Source organism: Dendrobates tinctorius, unplaced genomic scaffold (genome assembly GCF_039654945.1).
Source record: "Dendrobates tinctorius isolate UK_male_01 unplaced genomic scaffold, ASM3965494v1 ptg000036l, whole genome shotgun sequence".
In the NCBI taxonomy this organism is placed as follows: Eukaryota; Metazoa; Chordata; class Amphibia; order Anura; family Dendrobatidae; genus Dendrobates; species Dendrobates tinctorius.
The window spans coordinates 7,128,977-7,150,640 of NW_027361704.1; the positions used below are offsets into that span (position 1 = coordinate 7,128,977).

Sequence of the window (21,664 nt, forward strand, 5' to 3'; positions counted from 1 at the left end):
AAGGTCCCATGAGCCCGTTCTCGATTGACGACCTGGGGACATCCTTCGTTGGGGTCAGTCGTGCCACTCTTCGTGCCTACTTCCCGTTCAACCCATCAAGACGCCTAGGACTTCATCGGTACCCGTAGGTCTGCCGTCGGCCTATTGGCCCTTCGTAGACGTCTTCAACAACAAAGAGGCAGAGTGCCTACCCCCGCATCGTCCTTACGACTGCTCCATCGACCTCGTCCCAGGTTCCACGCCACCCCGGGGCCGAATTTATCCTTTGAATCCTCTTGAATCTCAAGCCATGTCCGAGTACGTCCAGGAAAATTTGGTTAGAGGCTTTATCCGGAAGTCTTCCTCACCCGCAGGCGCGGGCTTCTTTTTCGTGAAGAAGGATGGGACCCTTCCTCCATGCATCGACTACCGGGGCCTCAATGAGATCACTATCAAGAACAAGTACCCGCTTCCCCTCATTCCGGAGCTATTTGATCGTTTGTGAGGGGCACGAATTTTCACCAAACTGGATCTTCGCGGGGCTTACAATCTCATCCGCCCTGGTGACGAATGGAAGACCGCGTTCAACACCAGGGATGGCCACTATGAATACTTGGTCATGCCCTTCGGCTTGTGCAATGCCCCCGCCGTGTTCCAGGAATTCGTGAATGACATTTTCCGGGACCTCCTGTACTCTTGTGTGGTAGTATATCTGGACGATATTCTTGTCTTTTCCCCGGATTTGGCTACCCATAGGAGTGTGCGTCTAGTCCTCTCACGCCTGAGGGAGAATTGTCTGTATGCGAAGCTGGAGAAATGCTCCTTTGAACAAACCTCTCTCCCATTCCTGGGGTACATTGTTTCTGATTCTGGCTTAAGCATGGATCCAGAGAAAGTGTCAGCCGTACGCAACTGGCCACAACCTCATGGAGTCAAGGCGATTCAACGATTCCTGGGTTTTGCAAATTATTACCGGCAATTCATCCCTCACTTCTCATCCTTGACCGCTCCCATCTCCTCTTTGATTCGTAAAGGGGCCAACCCGCACGTTTGGTCCTCTGAGGCCGAAGAATCCTTCCTTGCCCTGAAGCAGGCCTTTGCCTCTGCTCCAGTCCTTCACCGTCCGGAGACTAACAAACCTTTCATCTTGGAAGTGGATGCCTCGGCCATCGGGGCCGGAGCTGTGCTCTCTCAGAGATCCCCTTCTGGGCGACTGGTCACCTGTGGCTTCTTTTCCAAAACATTCTCGTCTCCGGAACGGAATTACTGCATTGGCGACAGGGAGCTTTTGGCCATCAAGATGGCGTTACAGGAATGGCGGTACCTTTTGGAAGGAGCTGTGCATCCTTTTAAGATCTACACGGACCATAAGAATTTGGCTTATATCCAATCGGCACAGAGACTTAATCCACGACAAGCAAGATGGTCTTTATTTTTCGCCCGTTTCGACTTTGAATTGCACTTTCGCCCGGGTCAGAGGAACCTCAAGGCTGATGCATTGTCCTGATCCTTTCTTGCTGTCGATACCGAGGAAGACCCTACGCACATCCTGGACCCCTCCAAGATCATCACGGTGGCACCCCTCAGTTTATCTACCCTACCACCGGGTAAAACCTTCGTCCCAGTGACCAACCGGAGGCGAGTCTTGCATTGGGGCCATGCCTCCAATATTGCAGGCCACGTTGGATTGAAAAAAACCCTTCATCTGATCTCACGCTACTATTGGTGGCCTACTCTTCCTCAAGACGTTCGTAGCTTTCTAGCCTCGTGCCCATCCTGTGCCAAAAACAAGGTTCCCAGGCAATTACCGTCTGGACTCCTGCACCCGCTTCCAGTTCCTTCGGCTCCCTGGCAGTCCATTGCTATGGACTTTATCACTGATCTACCTCGTTCTTCTGGATGTGCTGTCATCTTAGTCGTTGTGGATAGATTCTCCAAGATGGCTCATTTCATCCCCCTGTCCGGATTACCCTCGGCTCCTGAACTGGCAAAGGTTTTTATCCACCATATTTTTCGTCTCCATGGCTTCCCTCAACGTATTGTCTCTGATAGAGGAGTTCAGTTTACCTCCCGATTTTGGAGAGCGCTCTGCAAGTTTATGAACATAACGCTGGATTTCTCCTCCGCCTATCACCCTCATACCAACGGTCAAGCAGAACGTACTAACCAAGTTTTGGTTAATTACCTCTGTCACTTCTCCAATGCTCACCAGAACGACTGGTCAGACTTGCTTCCATGGGCCGAATTTGCGTATAACAATCACGCCAACGAATCTTCTGCCAAGTCTCCCTTCTTTATCGTCTACGGACTACATCCAGGCGTGCCTCTACCTGTTCCCCCCGTCTCGGGTGTGCCAGTTGCTGATCTTCTGTCTGGAGAGTTCTCCAGGATCTGGCAGGAGACCAACACCGCTCTCAAAGAAGCTCAGGTTCGGATGAAGAGACACGCAGACAAGAGGCGCTTAGACCCACCTCTCTATCATCCCGGCGACAGAGTGTGGCTATCTTCTAAGTTCATCCGCCTTAAGGTTCCCTCGCACAAGTTGGGTCCCCGGTATATTGGACCCTTCGAGGTCTTGACTCGCATCAACGATGTTTCTTACAAGTTGAAGCTCCCTGCCTCGCTTCGCATCCCCAATTCGTTTCATGTTTCCCTTCTGAAACCTGTGGTCCTCAACCAATTCCATGCCACTACCACCCGCACCCCTCATCCTGCTTCCATCGATGATGTCTTTGAGGTTAAAGACATTCTCGCCATGAAGAGGCTGAGGGGAAAAACCTTTTTCCTGGTCGATTGGAAGGGTTTTGGTCCTGAGGAGAGATCTTGGGAGCCTCGGGAGAACGTTCAAGCTCCCCGGATTGTGGCAAGATTTCTTTCTAGCCTTGGGAGGGGGGCGCGTAGGGAGGGGGGTACTGTCACGCCGTCGCTCTCCTCACTCGCTCCTGCTGTGCCACCGCCTCCTGTACCCCGTCTGACTCACCGGCCTGCAGCGTCCCGGCGCGTCCCCGTCTCTGCTCCTGCTCCGATGACTGCGCGTGCCACCTTCCGGGCGTGCGCTCCCCGCGCCCGGGCACTTCCTCCTCTTTGAGCCGGTCCCTCCTCCTGGCCCTCTCTATGGTCAGGAGGACCCTGACCCGAAGGCTCCTCCCCACTCTCCTATATCAGGCCGTCGCTCCCTAGTGACGTTGCCTGATTGTCACTTGCATTCCCTAGTGATTCTGGCCCCACTCCTGCTGACGGTCGCCGCTGCGTCCTCCGCTGCGCTCTTCGTGTCGGGTCCTTCCATTCTTGTTACCTGTGCCCTCCTGTCTTCCAGCGTTCCTGACGTTCTACCCTGGTCCAGCCACCTGTGTTCCTGACATTCTACCCTGGTCCAGCCTCCTGTGTTCCTGACGTTCTACCCTGGTCCAGCCACCTGTGTTCCTGACGTTCTACCCTGGTCCAGCCTCCTGTGTTCCTGACGTTCTACCCTGGTCCAGCCACCTGTGTTCCTGACATTCTACCCTGGTCCAGCCTCCTGTGTTCCTGACGTTCTACCCTGGTCCAGCCACCTGTGTTCCTGATGTTCTACCCCGGTCCAGTTTCCTGTGTTCCAGCCGTTCTCCCCGGGTCCAGTCCTCCGGCTTCTCTGGCCTCCACCTGTTTGATCTCCCCCGTCTGGCCTGGGTACCAGCTGCCGCGGTAATAGTCTTCCCTGGGCCTGCCCCTAACGCTCCCTGTATAGGGGGTGGTTCCACCTGGCCTGCTCGCCCAGGGAGGGTTCGTTGCCGTGGTCCAGTGGGTTCACCCTCGGGGATCCTAGCACTGTGACTAGAGGTATGGAGGCCTCCAGTGGGTTTGCTGAAGGAGAATGACCTGAGCAGGCGAACCCGCACTACTAAATGGACTGTTTACTTTTCTATTTTTCCACTTTGTCCCAGTAAAGGCTGTCTTTTATTTGCTTATGCTGAGCGGTTTATGAAATCTAATAAACCAGCCTGGACATTTTAACTTTATCCAATTGAGAAACTGTGTTCAGACTTGAAGATTGCTGTTCACCAGAAGAAACCATCTAACTTGAAGGAGCTGGAACAATTCTGTCTTGAGAAATGGCCAAAAAATCCCAGTGGCAAGATATGGAAAGCTCATAGAGTCTAACTCAAAGCTATATGCAGCTATAATTGCCACAAAAAAAGACTCTACAAAGTACTGACTTTAGGGGGGTTGAATAATTAGTCACAAAGAATGTTTTAGTTATTTTGCCCTATTTGTTGTTTGCCTCACAATAGAACGAAAACCAAATATTCACAGTTGTAGACATATTCTTTACGTGAAAAAAAACCTACATAGAAAAGAAATACCATAAATATATCGGTAATACCAAACTAGGAATACAAATGCAAATAGTAACCCCCAAAAAATTCCAAGTACTACTAGTATTAAAAATATATGACTTTTAATAATTAAGATATGATTACACAAAATTATACCAAAACATGATGTACACAAGAAATATGTTTATGATAAAAAAAAAATTATTAAAAAAAACTTATAAAAACAAAATTTCATAGATATGCGATGTAAAGAGCATGGAATGGCAGACAAGTCAGCAAAGATTCAATTTCAACAGCGGTAGCGAAACGCGCATTGGAGTGGTGTGGTGGAGGCAGTGGAGTGCCAGACCGGTTGGTATTTGATTCATACTTTTGCACTATTGCACTTTATTTAATCAATTATGGTTGATTAATTTTAGCTTTATACTCATATCATGTGCACTTCATTTATTTTTGCATGGGAGTTTATCATTATTTAATCAGATTATTTACTTATAAAATTCCCATTAATGTATGAAAGATTTATCATATTATTTGTCACATGATGTTTTATTATTCATTCTTTGCACTTGCGCACTTTTTACTAGTCATGTGCATTAGTAGATATTAATATATATTTATTTATGATATCAATTTTATATGTTACTTATTTTTTCTATATATGAAATTGAATCTTTGCTGACTTGTCTGATGTTCCATGCCCCTTACATCACACATTTATGAAATTTTGTTTTTATAAAAAATTGTTAATACATTTTTTAAAATCATAAACATATTCCTTGTGTACATCTTGTTTTGGTATAATTTTGTGTAACCATGTCTTAATTATTAATAAAGTCATATATTTTTAATATAGTATTACAATGTTCTTTACATGAACTGATGCAAATCCTCCAAAAAAACCAGTGAAGCTCCAGGTAGTGAGGTAGCAAAACACTAAAAATGTCAAGGGGTGAATACATTCGCAAGCCACTATATCAATAAAAATATAAGCTCACAACACTGAAAACATTCCATCATATATCATATTGATTTGTCTTTTTGTGAGCTGTCAAAAATCTAAACAAATTTAAAGATAGCTTACATGTTGATGGATAAATGTCTACAATGTTTAATATTCAAATGTAATTTTGGAATAACAAACACACATTAGTACTACTTACCCACTTCAAGTAAATTGCATTTACAATGGTTCTGGGTAATGTTATCTTTATTGTATTTCCAATTAACAGGAAAGTGATAGGCAAGGTTTAACATCTTTTTCACAGCATCATAAATGAAAATGCAGCTTATTAATGCACAAAAACTTTCTTCTGTAAAACGAGTGAAATATTGAACCAAGTAAGCAGCATTGGTGGCAACCAAAATTAGGCAGTAAAATGCCACCCAGAGTCCAATCCAAAGTCTAAATTCTAAGTATTCAAAATTGTAGTCTCTGAAAAAGAAAAACTTAATGAACAATATGCACAAAACCACTAGAAAGATTAGATTTTGCAAAAAACAAACAAGTACATACATACCATGAATAGATGTGCTGTACATTTGCAACAGGCATGACTTTCAAAGTATACATTTTCATTTGTCTTAGAGGTCAAAGGGATTGTCCAGTGCTTGCATAATGATGGCCCACCCTAATCAATATCTGATCGGTGAGGGTGCGATACTTGGTAAACCCAGTGGTCATATGTCCTCGAAGCTGGTGGAAGCTGGATATGCTGAGTTACAGAGCTGCACAGCACAGCTCCATAAATGGAATATTGTCCACAGCCGGGTACTGCAGATCCACCCACTACTCAAATCAATAGGGCATGGATATACAGTACCCAGCTGAAGCCTCTATGCAGTTGATAGAGTTATAGAGACATAGTGTGTAGCTCTGCAACTCAGCACATCAAGCCACCACTTGCACCTGGAACAGCTGATCAGCTGGGGTGCGCCAAGTGTTACACACTCACTGATCAGATATTGAGGACCTAAAGATAAGCCTAAAAAAAAAGTTGGACACCTTCTAAAATATTCCTACTAGAAAGAATAATAATGCTGGAAAGTGCCCAATTACTATATACTTTACTTTGGTCAATGGGCTTGTCATTTTAGTCTTAAAAATGTTTACGTCAATTGCCATTATTATAATTATGACTGTGATGTTAAGAACGATTATACATTGTGCAGCACCTATAAAAATATACACATGAATTTAACTTGTCCAAATAACAAACCCCTAGATGTTTGCAAAGTTTTTCTTTTATTCTAAATAAAGTTTCCTAAATGAATCAGGGAGTATAATTTTACATGATTGAACAATTTCTCAAGTCTTCTAAAGGTGATTGTTTATTATATTTGATGTTGCCCAGCAAAAAAAATGATAGCTCAGTGGTTAGCAATGCAGCATTGAGTTCAAATCCCACCAAGGAAAACATCTGCAGTTTGTATGTTTTCCACCCTCCCACCACCACCCATTTGTGTGGATTTCTACAGGGTACCCTGCTTTAATCTCACAATCTGAGGTCATATTGATAAGGAATTAAGACTGTAAGCCCAATAGGGACGGTGATGGTGTTGTCTATAAACCATTGTGGAAATTAATGGTGCTATGTAAGTGAGCAATAAAAATAAATATAATTCTAAGACTTTACCAGTAGAAAACATTTGAGTGACTTGAGTCTATCACTTAGTTTTGCTCCTTCACAAAAAGACCCAGTCAAGTAATAGAGATGGGCGAACCTGAACCGTAAAGTTCGTCGTCTGTACTGAGCATGGACACCAAACACGGACTTTACCAGGAAGACCATGTCACTGTTTGAGTTTGGCCCCTTTTACTTTTTTATTTAAAAATAACAAATAGTTATACTCACCTAAATCCACTGACTACCTTGTCTCCTGTAAAAAAAAAATCAATAAAAAAATAACAATATCCCTCACCTGTCCATCGTTTTGCCCCATCGTTTGGTGGATAAACAGTTTTCAACCTGGACAGGGCCAAGATGTGACCGTCCAGGCTGAGAAACACTGGTGAATGAGTTGCTGCGAGTGCAGCATCAGTGATTAGCGGCAGGGCTGCCACTAGGAATTTCGGGGCCCCATACTGGCAAAATTTTTGGGGTCCCCTTGAAACTCTGCCCAGGTTCCACCCCAGCCCCACCTTCATCCTTTGAACTGTCCACAGTCCCACCGTCCTCTCTTGGAAAAGCTGCACTTCTGCATCACGTCCTCACCAATCACAGATTAACACATTAACAGTTCCCATCACAAGATCAGACACATAGCCAGCAGCTTTTGCTTTGGCCAAAAGATTTTTTAATCCACCACCATGACAAGGTTGACTCTTTTGGCTGAGCCCTACTTTACTCTATCCTATTAATCATTTGTTAAAATATCCAATACAATTAAGTTATATTTGTATTTATTTTCCAATGTTTAAAATGACTAATAATACCACGTACAAGCGACAAATACCACTGCACTATGACCAGACAAAATATTATTACCACAGTGACTGAATAAAAGCACATACAAGAACCAAATACTGCCACACCATGACCAGACCACATATTAACACCACTTCATGACCGAATACTACAATACTGATCATTAATAAAAAAACACAATGCTAATATCACCATAAGTGGCATTATACACAGGAGAGCTGAACTTTGTATTACCTGTACACTGACACTGCATACTATGATCAGTGACATCATACACAGGAGCTCTGTATACAGCATGTATTGTATAGTGTCAGTGTACAGGTAATACAGTGATCACTGGTGACATTGTATACAGGAGCTCTGTATATAGTGCCAGTGTAAAGGTAACACAGTGATCACTGGTGACATTGTACACAGGAGCTCTATATACAGTGTCAGTATAAAGGTAATACAGTGATCACTGGTGACATTGTACACAGGACCTCTGTATAAAGTATACAGTGTATAGTGTCAGTGTACAGGTTACACACTAACTCACAAGTTACATCTCTGGGTGAAGTCCTTCATCTTCACTTTTCATCTTCATCCAGCACAGACCTCCATCACTTCTTCCAGCCAGGGCTCGTCTCTGCAGGAAATAACACAGTTATCTAGAGCACCACTTGCACAGCACATTACTTAATTTTACCCCAACTTCTTCTACACTACACCAGATAAAGAAAAAAAGGCGACATAGTGTCGCTCTGCACAGTAAAGGGTACTTCACACATAGCGAGATCGTTAGCGAGATCGCTGAAACGTCACAGGTTTTTTGACGCAATAGCGAACTCACCAGTGACCTCGCTATGTGTGACACATAGCGGCGACTGGCCCCCCTCTTCGATATCGCTGATCGTGCTCGAATGTCCTAGGCCATTTTTTGATCATTGGTGTCCCGCTGGCCAGCATACATTGCTGTGTTTGATGCCATAACAACGACGAGCGACCTCATTGGAGACTAAGAACTCAGGGATGCAGGCATGATTTTGCTTTGTCTTTTCAACGCCCCTCAGCTCCGATTGGTGGTCTCAAATTAGTGTTTCCTTTTATAGGTCAGCTATCAATTATATGCATTCATAACATTTAGGCTGAGTTCACACGTGGCGTTTTTTTCGCGTTTCCGTGGCGGTTTTAACCGCGCGATTTTGCCACGAAAACGCGAAAAATAAGCATCCCATGCATTCCTATGGGATTCCGCAATGCTGTGCTAATGCTGCGGTTTTTACCGCGGCGGAATCGCTTCGCGGTAAAAACCGCAGCATGCTCATTAATTTGCGGAATCGCGGCGATCCTGCACCCATAGGAATGCATTGTTCTGCTTATTTCCCGCATGTGGCTGTGCACACCATGCGGAAAGTAAGCAGAATGGTACCCATGGTCCGGAGGAGAGAAGACTGTCCTCCGGGCTCTGGGCACCATATCCCTGTAAAAAATAGAATTTAAAATAAAAAATATTGTTATTCTCACCCTCCGACGTCCCGCGCAGCCTTCCCGCTTCTCTTCACGCTCTCGTTCCCAGTAGTCCTTTGCGAAAATACCCGCGATGGCGTCCGTTCTTGCGGGATCGCGAAGTCTCGCTGTCATTCGCGCGACGTCATCGCGAATTACCGCGAGACGTCGCGATCCCGCGAGAACGGACGTCATCGCGGGCATTTTCGCAAAGGATTACTGGGAACGGATGCGCGGGACGTTGGAGGGTGAGAATAACACCGTTTTTTATTTTTTTTTACATTCTATCTTTTACTACTGATGCCGCATAGGTGGCCTCAGTAGTAAAAAGTTGGTCACACTAGTCACACTATGTTTGACGAGTGTGACCAACCTGTCAATCAGTTCTCCAAGCGATGCTACAGATCGCTTGGGAAACGCTAGCATTTTGCAAGCTAATTACGCTTGCAAAATGCTAGTTTTTCCGCGGGAAAATCGCGGGAATTTAAAATGCGATTTTCCCGCGGAATGGAATTCCGGAATTCTCACGGTAATTTCCGCGAGAGTTCCGGTACGTGTGCACTTAGCCTCAACATGTACAGTTATAATAATAGCGTGTCCCCATGTCAGTGACTGTAGATCCACGAATAAATAGCGCACTAGCGTCTCAGACAGGGACGCTGAAGAAAACTGCTTAGTGATAGCGCATTAGTAGCCACCAATCGGAGCAGAGGAGCGTGGAAAAGGCAACGCTGAAGCACGCCTATCGAGATTTGAGTCGTCAGAATAGCTGCTGTGTGGCAAGGTCCCAATGACCGCCGAAGTCATTATACGGATCGCCGTATCGTTGCTGCGTCGTTGAGTAGATCTGCCTATTTGACAGCTTACTAGCGACCATGTAGCGACGTACCAGTGATCCTTACCAGGTCGTATCGTTGTCAGGATCGCTGGAGTGTCGCTATGTGTAACAGGACCCTAACAATATCCTGAAAAAATAAAATACACAACTGCAGTAATAATATCCCTTAATTAGCCCCTAGGGTAACAACCTGGCCCTATTATACCATAATGATATTGCAAAAAAGAATAGCGGAACATATCTCTAACATCAACAGCAGTAATGTTGGCTATTCGGGTGCGGTAAAACATTTTACTGCAGCACACAAAGGTGACATATCTCAGCTTTCCTTTTTTGGTATTGAAAGAATTGACTGTTCAGTATGAGGTGGTAGCTGGCAGAAGTATTTGGCATTGCATGAGTTTTACTGGATTTTGCAATTAGATAATAAGTTTCTCCAGAGTATGAATTTTAGAAATGATTTATTTTACATTTATTGAATTTATTTCTGTATGTATGTTTATTAGTTTATTTGCTAAACATTTTAGTCTTTATTACTTGCATAATTTGTTCATGATTTAGCTATTATATTTAGTTTTGGTTGTTTTTCAATTTATGTAGTGGTTTTTGTTTCTGGTTGAGATGTGCCGATGAATTTAACCTCCTTCTTTCCACATATCACAATAGTGACTGAATAATACCACCTACAAATGTCAAATATTGCTACACCATGACCATGTCACATAGTACCACCCCATAGTGACTGAATAATACTACATACCAAGGACAAATACCACCACACCATGATCAGACCACATATTACCACGACATAGTGATCGAACAATATAATATTGATCATTAATAAAAACAACAATACTCATAACACTAATATTACACCGGTGTCATTATACACAGGAGATCTGTATATAGTCTACAGTGTAAGTGTTACAGACTGACATGGTCGGAGTAGCGATACTGCAACCATTAGGGGCAGCACTGGGCAGATAGCGTAGTCTGGAATAGGCAAGGAGTCAATACACAGGAACAGCAATGTAATTTGAAGGAATAGGCAGGAATTGTAGTCAAGGAAGCCAGAGGTCATTTACCAGCAGCAGCAGTGTCATTTGAAGGAATAAGTAGGAATCATAGTCAAGGAAGCCAAAGGTTGTTTACCAGGAGCAGCAGTGTCATTTGAAGGAATAGCAGGTGGAAGGAAGATTAACAAAAGGCAGGTAGCTCAATAGTCATGCAAGGAATTGAGAGCAAGGCCAGGTTTAAATATGGTGTGCAATAAGAATTAGCCAATCAGGAACTCAAGGAGGTAACCAACAGGATACTCAGGGAACAGACATCAGCAACAATATAGGTGCAAGTATTTGGATAAGAATGGAACTGTCCAGCGAGCTGAATAGCTCAGACGTAAGAGTTGCCGACTGGTGCACAGGAGCTGCTAGGTTCGAATCCTGACCGCAACTGTACAAATAATACAGCGATTCCTGGTGACATTAACCCCTTTCTGCCATATGACGTACTATCCCATCCATGTGCCCTGGGAATTAATTCTCAAGGAAGGGATAGTACGTCATAGCGATCAGCAGCGCTCACAGGGTGAGCGCCGCTGATCGCGGCCGGGTGTCAGCTGATTATCACAGCTGACACCTGGCACAATGTGTCAGGGGCGGTCACGGACTGCCCTCGACACGTTAAACCCTTGCAAACTGTGATCAAACATGATGGCGGTGTACTGGGGGTTAAAGGGAAGCATCAGCAGGGAGGGGGCTCCCTCCGTGCTTCCCTGAGCCCCCCACACTAGCGCAATGTGCAGCGCTGCTGCGGGGGGCTCCTTCTCTGCAGGTCCCCGGATCCAAGATGGCGATGGGGGCCTGTAGGGAGCTGGCTTCCTCAGTGCCTGCAAAGTGCAGGCAAGAGGAAGTCTGCTTCAATGCCTGTGACAGATCATGCAAGGAATTGAGAGCAAGGCCAGGTTTAAATATGGTGTGCAATAAGAATTAGCCAATCAGGAACTCAAGGAGGTAACCAACAGGAAACTCAAGGAGGTAACCAACAGGAAACTCAGGGAACAGACATCAGCAACAATATAGGTGCAAGTATTTGGATAAGAATAGCTCAGACGTAAAAGTTGCCGACTGGTGCACAGGAGCTGCTAGGTTCGAATCCTGACCGCAAATGTACAAATAATACAGCGATTCCTGGTGACATTAACCCCTTTCTGCCATATGACGTACTATCCCATCCATGTGCCCTGGGAATTAATTCTCAAGGAAGGGATAGTACGTCATAGCGATCAGCGGCGCTCACAGGGTGATTATCACAGCTGACACCTGGCACAATGTGTCAGGGGCGGTCACGAACTGCCCCCGACACGTTAAACCCTTGCAAACTGTGATCAAATACGATGGCGGTGTACTGGGGGTTAAAGGGAAGCATCGGGAGGGGGCTCCCTCCGTGCTTCCCTGAGCCCCCCACACCAGCGCAATGTGCAGCGCTGCTGCGGGGGGCTCCTTCTCTGCAGGTCCCCGGATCCAAGATGGCGATGGGGGCCTGTAGGGAGCTGGCTTCCTCAGTGCCTGCAAAGCGCAGGCAAGAGGAAGTCTGCTTCAATGCCTGTGACAGATCAGCGATCTGTCACAGGAAAGTGATGTCCCCCCTGGGACAACCTAATAAAGTGTAAAAATAATTTTAAAAAATCGCTAAATAAATTAAAAATAAAATATTCCCTAATAAATTCATTTTTTGGAAATAAAAAAAACCCAAAACAATAAAAGTGCACATATTTGGTATCGCCGCGTCCGTAACGACCTGCCTTATAAAACTGTCCCATTAGTTAACCCCTTTAACGAACCCCTTAAAAAAGAAAAAATTAAGCAAAAAACAATGCTTTATTATCATACCGCCGAACAAAAAGTGCAATAATGCGCGATCAAAAAGACGCGTAGAAATATCCATGGTACCCCTGAAAACGTCATCTTGTCCCGCAAAAACGAGCTGCCACACAGCATCATCAGAGAAAAAATAAAAAGTTATAGGTCGCAGAATAAAGCGATGCAAAAATAATTATTTTTTATATAAAATAGTTTTCATTGCATAAAAGCACCAAAACATAAAAAAAAAACATAAATGAGGTATCGCTGTAACCGTACTGACCCGAAGAATGAAACCGCTTTATCAATTTTACCACACGCGGAACGGTGTAAACGCACTCCCCCAAAAGAAATTCATGAAATGTTGTTTTTTGTTCATTCTGCATCCCAAAAATCGGAATAAAAAGCGATAAAAAAAGTCACGTGCCCGAAAATGGTACCAATGAAAACGTCAACTCGTCCTTCAAAAAAATAAGACCTCACATGACTCAGTGGGTCAAAATATGGAAAAATAATAGCTCTCAAAATGTGGTGATGCAAAAACTATTTTTACAATAAAAAGCGTCTTTTAGCGTGCAACAGCTCCCAAACATAAAAACCCACCATAAATAGTATATCAAACCCCCCTTTATCACCCCCTTAGTTAGGGAAAAATAATAAAATTAAAAAAAATGTATTTATTTCCATTTTCCCATTAGGACTAGGGTTAGGGCTAGGGCTAGGGCTAGGGTTAGAGGTGTGTTGGAGTTATGGTTGGAGTTAGAATTAGGGGGTTTCCACTGTTTTGGCACGTCAGAGGCTTTCCAAACGCGACATTGCGTCCGATCTCAATTCCAGCCAAAAAAGTCAAATGGCGCTGCTTCCCTTCCGAGCTCTGCCATGTCCCTCAAATAGTCGTTCACACCCACATATGGGGTATCAGCATACTCAGGTCAAATTGCACAATAACTTTTGCGGTCCTGTTACCTTTGGGAAAATAAAAATTGGGGGTGAAAAGATCATTTTTGTGGAAAAAATATGATTTTTTAATTGTACAGCTGTACGTTATAAACTTCTGTGAAGCCCTTGTTCTCACCACACATTCCTTGGGGGGTCTAGTTTCCAAAATGGGGTCACTTGTTGGGGGTTTCCACTGTTTAGGCACATCAGGGGCTCTCCAAACGTCACATGGTGTCCGATCTGAATTCGAGCCAATTTTGCATTGAAAAAGTCAAACGACGCTCCTTCCCTTCTGAGCTCTGCCATGCGCCGAAACAGTGGTTCCCCCCACATATCAGCGTACTCAGGACAAATTGCAAAATAACTTTTGCAGTCCAATTTTTCCTGTTACCCTAGGTAAAATAAAAAAAATTGGACCTGAAGTAATTTTTTTGTGAAAAAAAGTTAAATGTTCATTTTTTTTTAAACATTCAAAAAATTCCTGTGAAGCACCTGAAGGGTTAATAAACTTCCTGAATGTGGTTTTGAGCACCTTGAGGGGTGCAGTTTTTAGAATGGTGTCACTTTTGGGTATTTTTTATCATATAGACCCCTCAAAGTGATTTCAAATGTGATGTGGTCCGTAAAAATAAAATAATGTTGCAAAAATGAGAAATCTCTGGTCAACTTTTTACCCTTATAACTTCCTAACAAAAACAAATTTTGGTTCCAAAATTGTGCTGATGTAAAGTAAACATGTGGGAAATGTTATTTATTAATTTTTTGTGTGCCATATCTCTGTGATTTTAAGAGCATAAAAATTCAAAGTTGTAAAATTTTCAAAATTTTTGCCAAAATTCCTTTTTTTCACAAATAAACACAAGTCATATTAATGAAATTTTACCACTAACATGAAGTACAATATGTCATGAGAAAACAATGTCAGAATCACCGGGATCCACGGAAGCGTTTCAGAGTTATTACCTCATAAAGGGACAGTGGCCAGAATTGTAAGAATTGGCCCGGTCATGAACGTGCAAACCACCCTTGGGGGTAAAGGGGTTAAACACTGGAGCTCAGTGTACAATGTAAGCATACAGGTCTCTCAACCAGCTAAATCAGATCTATTTCTTTGAATTGAGGATAGGCAACCATGAAAGGGCAAAAAGAGTGTGTAGTTCGGCTTTTACCCTAAGAAATGTGGCACGGATCATTGAAGGATCGGGACTGACACACTAGCTTGGTACTTCTCACAAGGAAAAATGTTACCCTTTAGCAATTTTATATAATGTTAGCTGCAGGACCGGTTTTAGTAAAAGTGGGGTCCTAGGCAAAAGTTTAAAATGGGGCCCCAAATGCTAACATATTGCACATCACACAGAAGCATTTCTGTTGTATTTACATGTGCTGAGTTCAGGCCGCTAAACAAATGTGATCGACAATATTGAAGTCGATCAACACTTGTTTCCCAGCCTCTTTACACCAACTGAGAAAAAATGATGGGAACAGAACAATTACTATTAGATCAGTCTGTCCCCATACAGTATCATGTTATCAGCAGCATATCTACAGTTTACACCGGCGATTTGCTGCTGAGAACAATGATTTTTGTTTCAGCATAAACAATCCAATCACTCGATGAATATGCAGCATTTTGCTTGTTTAGTATATTTATACCACATAGTCCTCTATATATTATAATGTGCACCACAGCCCTCCATATTGTAAAATGCACACCCTAGTCCTCCATATAATATAATGTGCCCCATACTCCTCCATACATTATAATGTGCACCACAGTCCTCCATATAATATAATGTACCCCACAGTCATCCATATAGTATAATACACTCCCCATAGTCCTCCATATACTATAATACACTCCCTGTGGTCCTCCATATAGTATAATACACTCCCCATAGTCCTCCATATAGTATAATATACTCCCCATAGTCCACCACATAGTATAATACACTCCCTGTGGTCCTCCATATACTATAATACACTCCCCATAGTCCTCCATACATTAAAATACACTCATCTGTCCTTCATATAGTATAATACACTCCTCATAGCCCTCCATATATTATAATACACTCAGTCCTCCACATAGTAAAATACACTCCTTATAGCCCTCCATATATTAAAATACACTGCTCAGTCCTCCATATAGTATAATACACTACTCAGTCCTTCATATAGCACAATACACTCCTCATATCCCTCCATATATTAAAATAGTCATTCCCCCATCTAGCATAATACACTACTCAATCCTCCATATAGTATAATACACTCCTCATAGTTTTCCATATATTAAAATTCACCTAGTCACCCATATAGTATAATACACTACTCAGTCCTCCATATAGCATAGTACACTACTCATAGTCCTCCATATGGTATAATACACTCCCCATAGTCTTCCATATAGAATAATACATTCCCCATAGCCCTCCATATAGTATAAAACACTCCCCATGGTCCTCCATATAGCATAATACACTCCCCGTAGTGATCCATATAGTATAATACACTCCCCATAGTCCTCCATATATTAAAATACACTCCTCAGTCCTTATTATTGTATTATACACTCCCCTTAGTCCTCCATATATTAAAATACACTCCTCAGTCCTCCATATAGTATAATATACTCATCAGTCCTTCAAATAGTATAATACACTCCTCAGTCCTCCATATAGTATAATACACTCCTCATAGCCCTCCATATATTAAAATACACTCAGTCCTCCATATAGTATAATACACTCCTCATAGCCCTCCATATATTAAAATACACTACTCAGTCCTCCATATAGTATAATGCACTACTGAGTCCTCCATATAGTATAATACACTCCTCATAGCCCTCCATATATTAAAATAGACTGCTCAGTCCACCATATAGGATAATACACTCCTCAGTCCTCCATATTGTATAATACACTCCTCATAGCCCTCCATATATTAAAATACACATAGTCCTCCATATAGTATAATACACTACTCAGTCCTCCATATAGTATAATACACTACTCATAGTCCTCCATATGGCATAAAACACTCCCCACAGTCCTCCATATAGTATAATACACTCCCCATAGTCCTCCATATAGTATAATACACTCCTCAGTCCTCCTTAAAGTATAATACACTCCTCATAGCCCTCCATATATTAAATTACACTCAGTCCTCCATATAGTATAATACACTCCTCATAGCACTCCATGTATTAAAATACACTGCTCAGTCCTCCATATAATACACTCCTCAGTCCTCCATATAGCATAATACACTCCTCATAGCCCTCCATATATTAAAATACATTCAGTCCTCCATATAGTATAATACACTACTCAGTCCTCCATATAGTATAATATCCTCATAGTGCTCCATATAGTATAATGCACCACCACAGTTATGCATGTTGTACAATTCACTTCCCATAGTATAATGAAGCCACCCCATAGAGCATAATGCAGCCACCCCCACAGAATATAATGCAACCACCCCACAGAGTATAATGCAGGCACTCCACAGATTATAATACAGCCCCCACAGAGATTAATGCAGCCCCGCCATACAATATAATGTAACCCCAATAGAATATAATCCAGCCCCCCTCATATAGTATAATGCAGCCCTTCCATAGAATATATGGTAGCCCCCTCAGAGTATAATGCAGCCTCCCACAGAATATAATACAGACACTCCATAGAATATAATGCAGCCCCCTTATATAGTATAATGTAGCCCCTCCATAGAATACAATGTAGCCCTCCTCATAGAATATAGTGTGGCCCCCTCATAGAGTATAATGAAGCCCCCATACAATATAATCTAGCCCCCCATAGAATATAATGCAGCCCCTCATAGAAAACAATGTAGCCTCTCATAGTATAATGTAGCCCCCTCATAGGGTATGATGCAATCACCCCTCATAGAATATAATAAATATAATACAGCCCCCATAGAGTGTAATGTAGCCCCCATAGAATATAATATATCACCCATAGAATATAATACAGCCCACCTACACATAGAATATGGGGCATAGACTATAATACAGCCCCCATAGAATATAATGTACTCCACAGAATATAATGTACCCCCATAGACTATAATACAGTCCCCCCATAGACTATAATACAGCCCCCCATAGACTATAACACAGCCCCCCATAGAGTATAAAACAGCCCCCCATAGACTATAATACAGACCCCCATAGACTAAAAAACAGCCCCCCATAGTCTATAATGTACCCCATAGACTATAATACAGCTTCCCATAGACTATAATACAGTCCCCCTAAGACTAAAAAACAGCCCCCATAGACTATAATGTACCCCATCATAGTCTATAATACAGCCCCCCCAGAATGGCCCCACAGTCTAGTGCTCATTGATATATTAAAAAAACACAATCCTCACCTATCCTTGTGCCCCGCGCTGCTCCAGGCTTGGCTCCGGTGTCAGATGCTGCACTGCCCGGGCCCGTCACACACCAGACGCGCAATGAAGTGGCAGAGGTAGAGGGGAATGATGGGAGAGGGAGCATCAGCTTATGCTCTCTCCTCCATTATTGCTTTGAACTGTACCAGCATCTATGACATCGGTATAGTTCAATGCGACGGCGGCAGGGGGAGTCGGCGCTGGTGGCAGGCGGGTGCCCTGCCTCTCAGGGGCCCAATAGCAGCTGCATGATGTGCCGCTAGCTGGGGGCCCCTGGGGGAGCGGGGTCTTCCTGCCGCTAACGCCGGCCCTGGTTAGCTGCTAAAGTGTGTATGATAAGGTTCTGCAGCAGCTTAGGTATGTACTATGAGGTACTGTAATAGTTGAGAAGTGTATTTTGAGGTACTGCAGCAGCTGAAGTCTGTATTATGATGTTCAGCAGCAGCTGAGTTGGGTATAATGAAGTTTGCAGGCTGTAGCTGAGATGGGAAGCTGTGAATTATGAGGTTTTGCAGCAGCTGAGGTTACTCTTACAGGGTTTTGCAGCAGCTGAGGTGGGTATATCTAGGGGTGGATTAGCTGGGGCATATGCCCTCGGCGTAGTAAAGTGAGGGGATGCATTTGGGCAACATAATGCAGTCATCCAAAGTGTCTTCCCCGGCAGCTGCATTCTGCCACCACCAAAACTGGGAGTTGGCTGTTCTCTGAGCCGGCTGTCAAGCAAACAGCCAGCACAGAAAAACTGCAGAACACTAGCTCCCAGTGAATAATTACCCTACAGAATAATTTTCCCCTCCACAGAATAAATCTCTCCCAATACAGAATAAATCTCTCCCACAGCATAAATCTCCCCCGATAGAATAAATCTTCCACCCACAGAATAAATCCCCCACACAGAATAAATCACCCCCCACAGAATAAACCTCCTCCCCCACCACAGTTACATGTTAATTTTCAGTGTGGTCAGCTCCAGTATGGAGCACTTAACTCCGATGTTCTTCGTGCTTCTGGGCACCGGCGAGTGACATCAGCAGCAGGATCACATTACCTGATCATGCTGCTGGCGTTGTTCTGTCCTGTCAGTCAGAGCCTCAGTTGTACTCGTGTCTGGAAGATGCGAGTACAAGATTTATTCTGTGGGGTGAAGATGTATTCTGTGGGAGGAGATTTAGAGTAACAGGGAGAATTGAGGACACAAGTTTGGGGAGCAATGAAGGGATAGGTGCAGACCCAATATGGAAAGCGGGAAAGATTTGAAGCCACACTATGAGGGGCAAGGGGGAGATGGAAGACATGTATGAGGAAACTATATAGGGGTGATGGGTGCATTCACAGTATGGGGAGTTTGGGGTATTTGTGAGGAGACAGCATGGCTAGCAGGAGGGAGGGAATACGGCATAAAGAGGGAGAAGGAAATGTGTAAGGAGACTTTTGAGGAGGCAGTATGGGGGAGAAAAGTATGAGTGGGCACAGAATAAAGAATGAGTAGTGCATGGGGTTGCATGGGGGGACAGTGTAAGGGCAAAGCCAGGGAGGGGGAGTGGGGTGAGGGGGCAGAGTATAGAGACTGGGCCCTATAGGGGGGACACAGAGAGAAGAGGAGCCCCAATATGGAAAGGAGAGTGCAGTGTGGAGGGCATGTACCAAAAGAGGGACAGTGTGGTTCATATTTTGTGCATGGAATATAGTGAGGGGCAATTATTTATTCAGGGGCTCACCATGGGGCAGAATTATTATTCAGTAGCATTATAATGACACTGCTATCTTTAAGGACATCATATGGGGATGTGTGGCACAAGACTGGAGAAGATGGAAGTCTACAGAGAAGAGCTGTGGATGAGAATAGTCATCATGGCGTCTGGACAAAATGAAGATGAAAAGAAAGAGACATTGTCTCTGGAGTCATTCATCTAAAAAGGTACCTGGATGTAAATTTTTGTGATACTAATTCTCATACTTTTATTTATGTTAGGAGCATTCAGTGGGTTGTCCAAATTTGTGTTTAGTCTGCAGTCAATCTACAGTATGTGACTGCAGACTTCTGATTTGCATTGCATCCTGTCAGGATTCACTCGAGCCGGCAGTTTGCATACATGCTGTCACGTGCTGAATAGACATGTGTGGCCTCACTCAATAAAAATTAATTGAGTGAGGCCGGACATCTCTAGTCGGTCTGTGGACAGAAGTATACAAATCACATACGTGTGCTGACATGACCGTCCACTCTTGCCACCGGCAAAGAAAAATCGTAAAAGTGTGCAGTGAATGCGCTGTAAGAATGACTGCAGACTTTCATCGCAAACCTGGACAAGCCCTTTAATTATAGTGGTTTTAAAAAAACACTATATTGTAATACGAACGCTGCTAACTTATTCTTCTTATTATTATTATAGTGGTTTGAAAAAACACTATAATGTAATCCGAACGCTGCTAACTTATTCTTCTTCTTATTATTATTATTAAGTTGATTTCCGCAATTAATACAGCCCGAACCGCTACACGCACAGACGCCGTTGAGGTGTCGTTTCGAAGCCAGCGTCCACGAGAGGTGTGCTAAGTATTTTTCGTGTCGATCGGATTTGTAGTTTTTGCGCAATTTGCGTTTGAAAATTTTTTTTCCCGTCATTGGAATGCACTGTCTCCAATGCTTTTCAATGGGAAATGGCAAAACGTGCCCTGAGGCGATTGAAATAGCAGTTAAGCTCATTGATATGCGCAGGCACACCCAGTTACTATGCCAACGCCTACGAACGTCACATGACGTCCCAAGGACAGAGCTTCTGCCACGTAATATCAGCTCTTAAAGCGAAACCCACAGCACAAATGCAAATCTAGCTTCATCACATGACACATGCCCCTGAGAGAGAATGTGCGCCAAAGTGGATTTAGAAGCGCAGTGAGCCACCCTGGCTCTTAAAGGGCCGACGTGCCAAAGTGATTCTTAAAGGGCCGGCGCACCAAAGTGAGTCTTAAAGGGCCGGGGCGCCAAATCGAAAGCTGAGTGACCCCGGCCTCCAAATCGGAGGCTAAGCCACCCCGGCCTCCAAATCAGAGGCTAAACCACCCCGGCCTCCAAATCGGAGGCTGAGCCACCCTGGCCTCCAAATCGGACCCAGTGTGGCCCCGCTCAAAAAATCAGACCTAGAGTGGCCCCGCCCAACAAATCGGATCCTGAGGGGCCCCGCCCACCAAATCAGACTCTGAGTGGCCCCGCCCACCAAATCGACCCTGAAGGGCCCCGTCCACCAAATCGGACCCTGAGGAGCCCCGCCCACCAAATCGGACCCTGAGGAGCCCCGCCCACCAAATCGGACCCTGAGGGGCCCGGCCCATCAAATCGGACCCTGAGGGGCCCCGCCCACCAAATCGGACCCTGGGGAGCCCC

The 21,664-nt window shown here is 44.0% G+C and overlaps 1 protein-coding gene across 3 annotated transcripts in view; it reads right to left on the bottom strand.

Annotated features, from left to right (window-relative positions):
* SLC4A9 (solute carrier family 4 member 9) overlaps positions 1 to 21,664 on the bottom strand; it is a 983,109-nt gene that overhangs the window by 414,744 nt on the left and 546,701 nt on the right. For all 3 annotated transcript variants that reach the window (XM_073573700.1, XM_073573698.1, XM_073573697.1), the window contains exon 11: positions 5,456 to 5,727. In XM_073573700.1, coding sequence (XP_073429801.1) covers positions 5,456 to 5,727 — 272 coding nt within the window. The remainder of the gene's footprint in view (positions 1 to 5,455; positions 5,728 to 21,664) is intronic.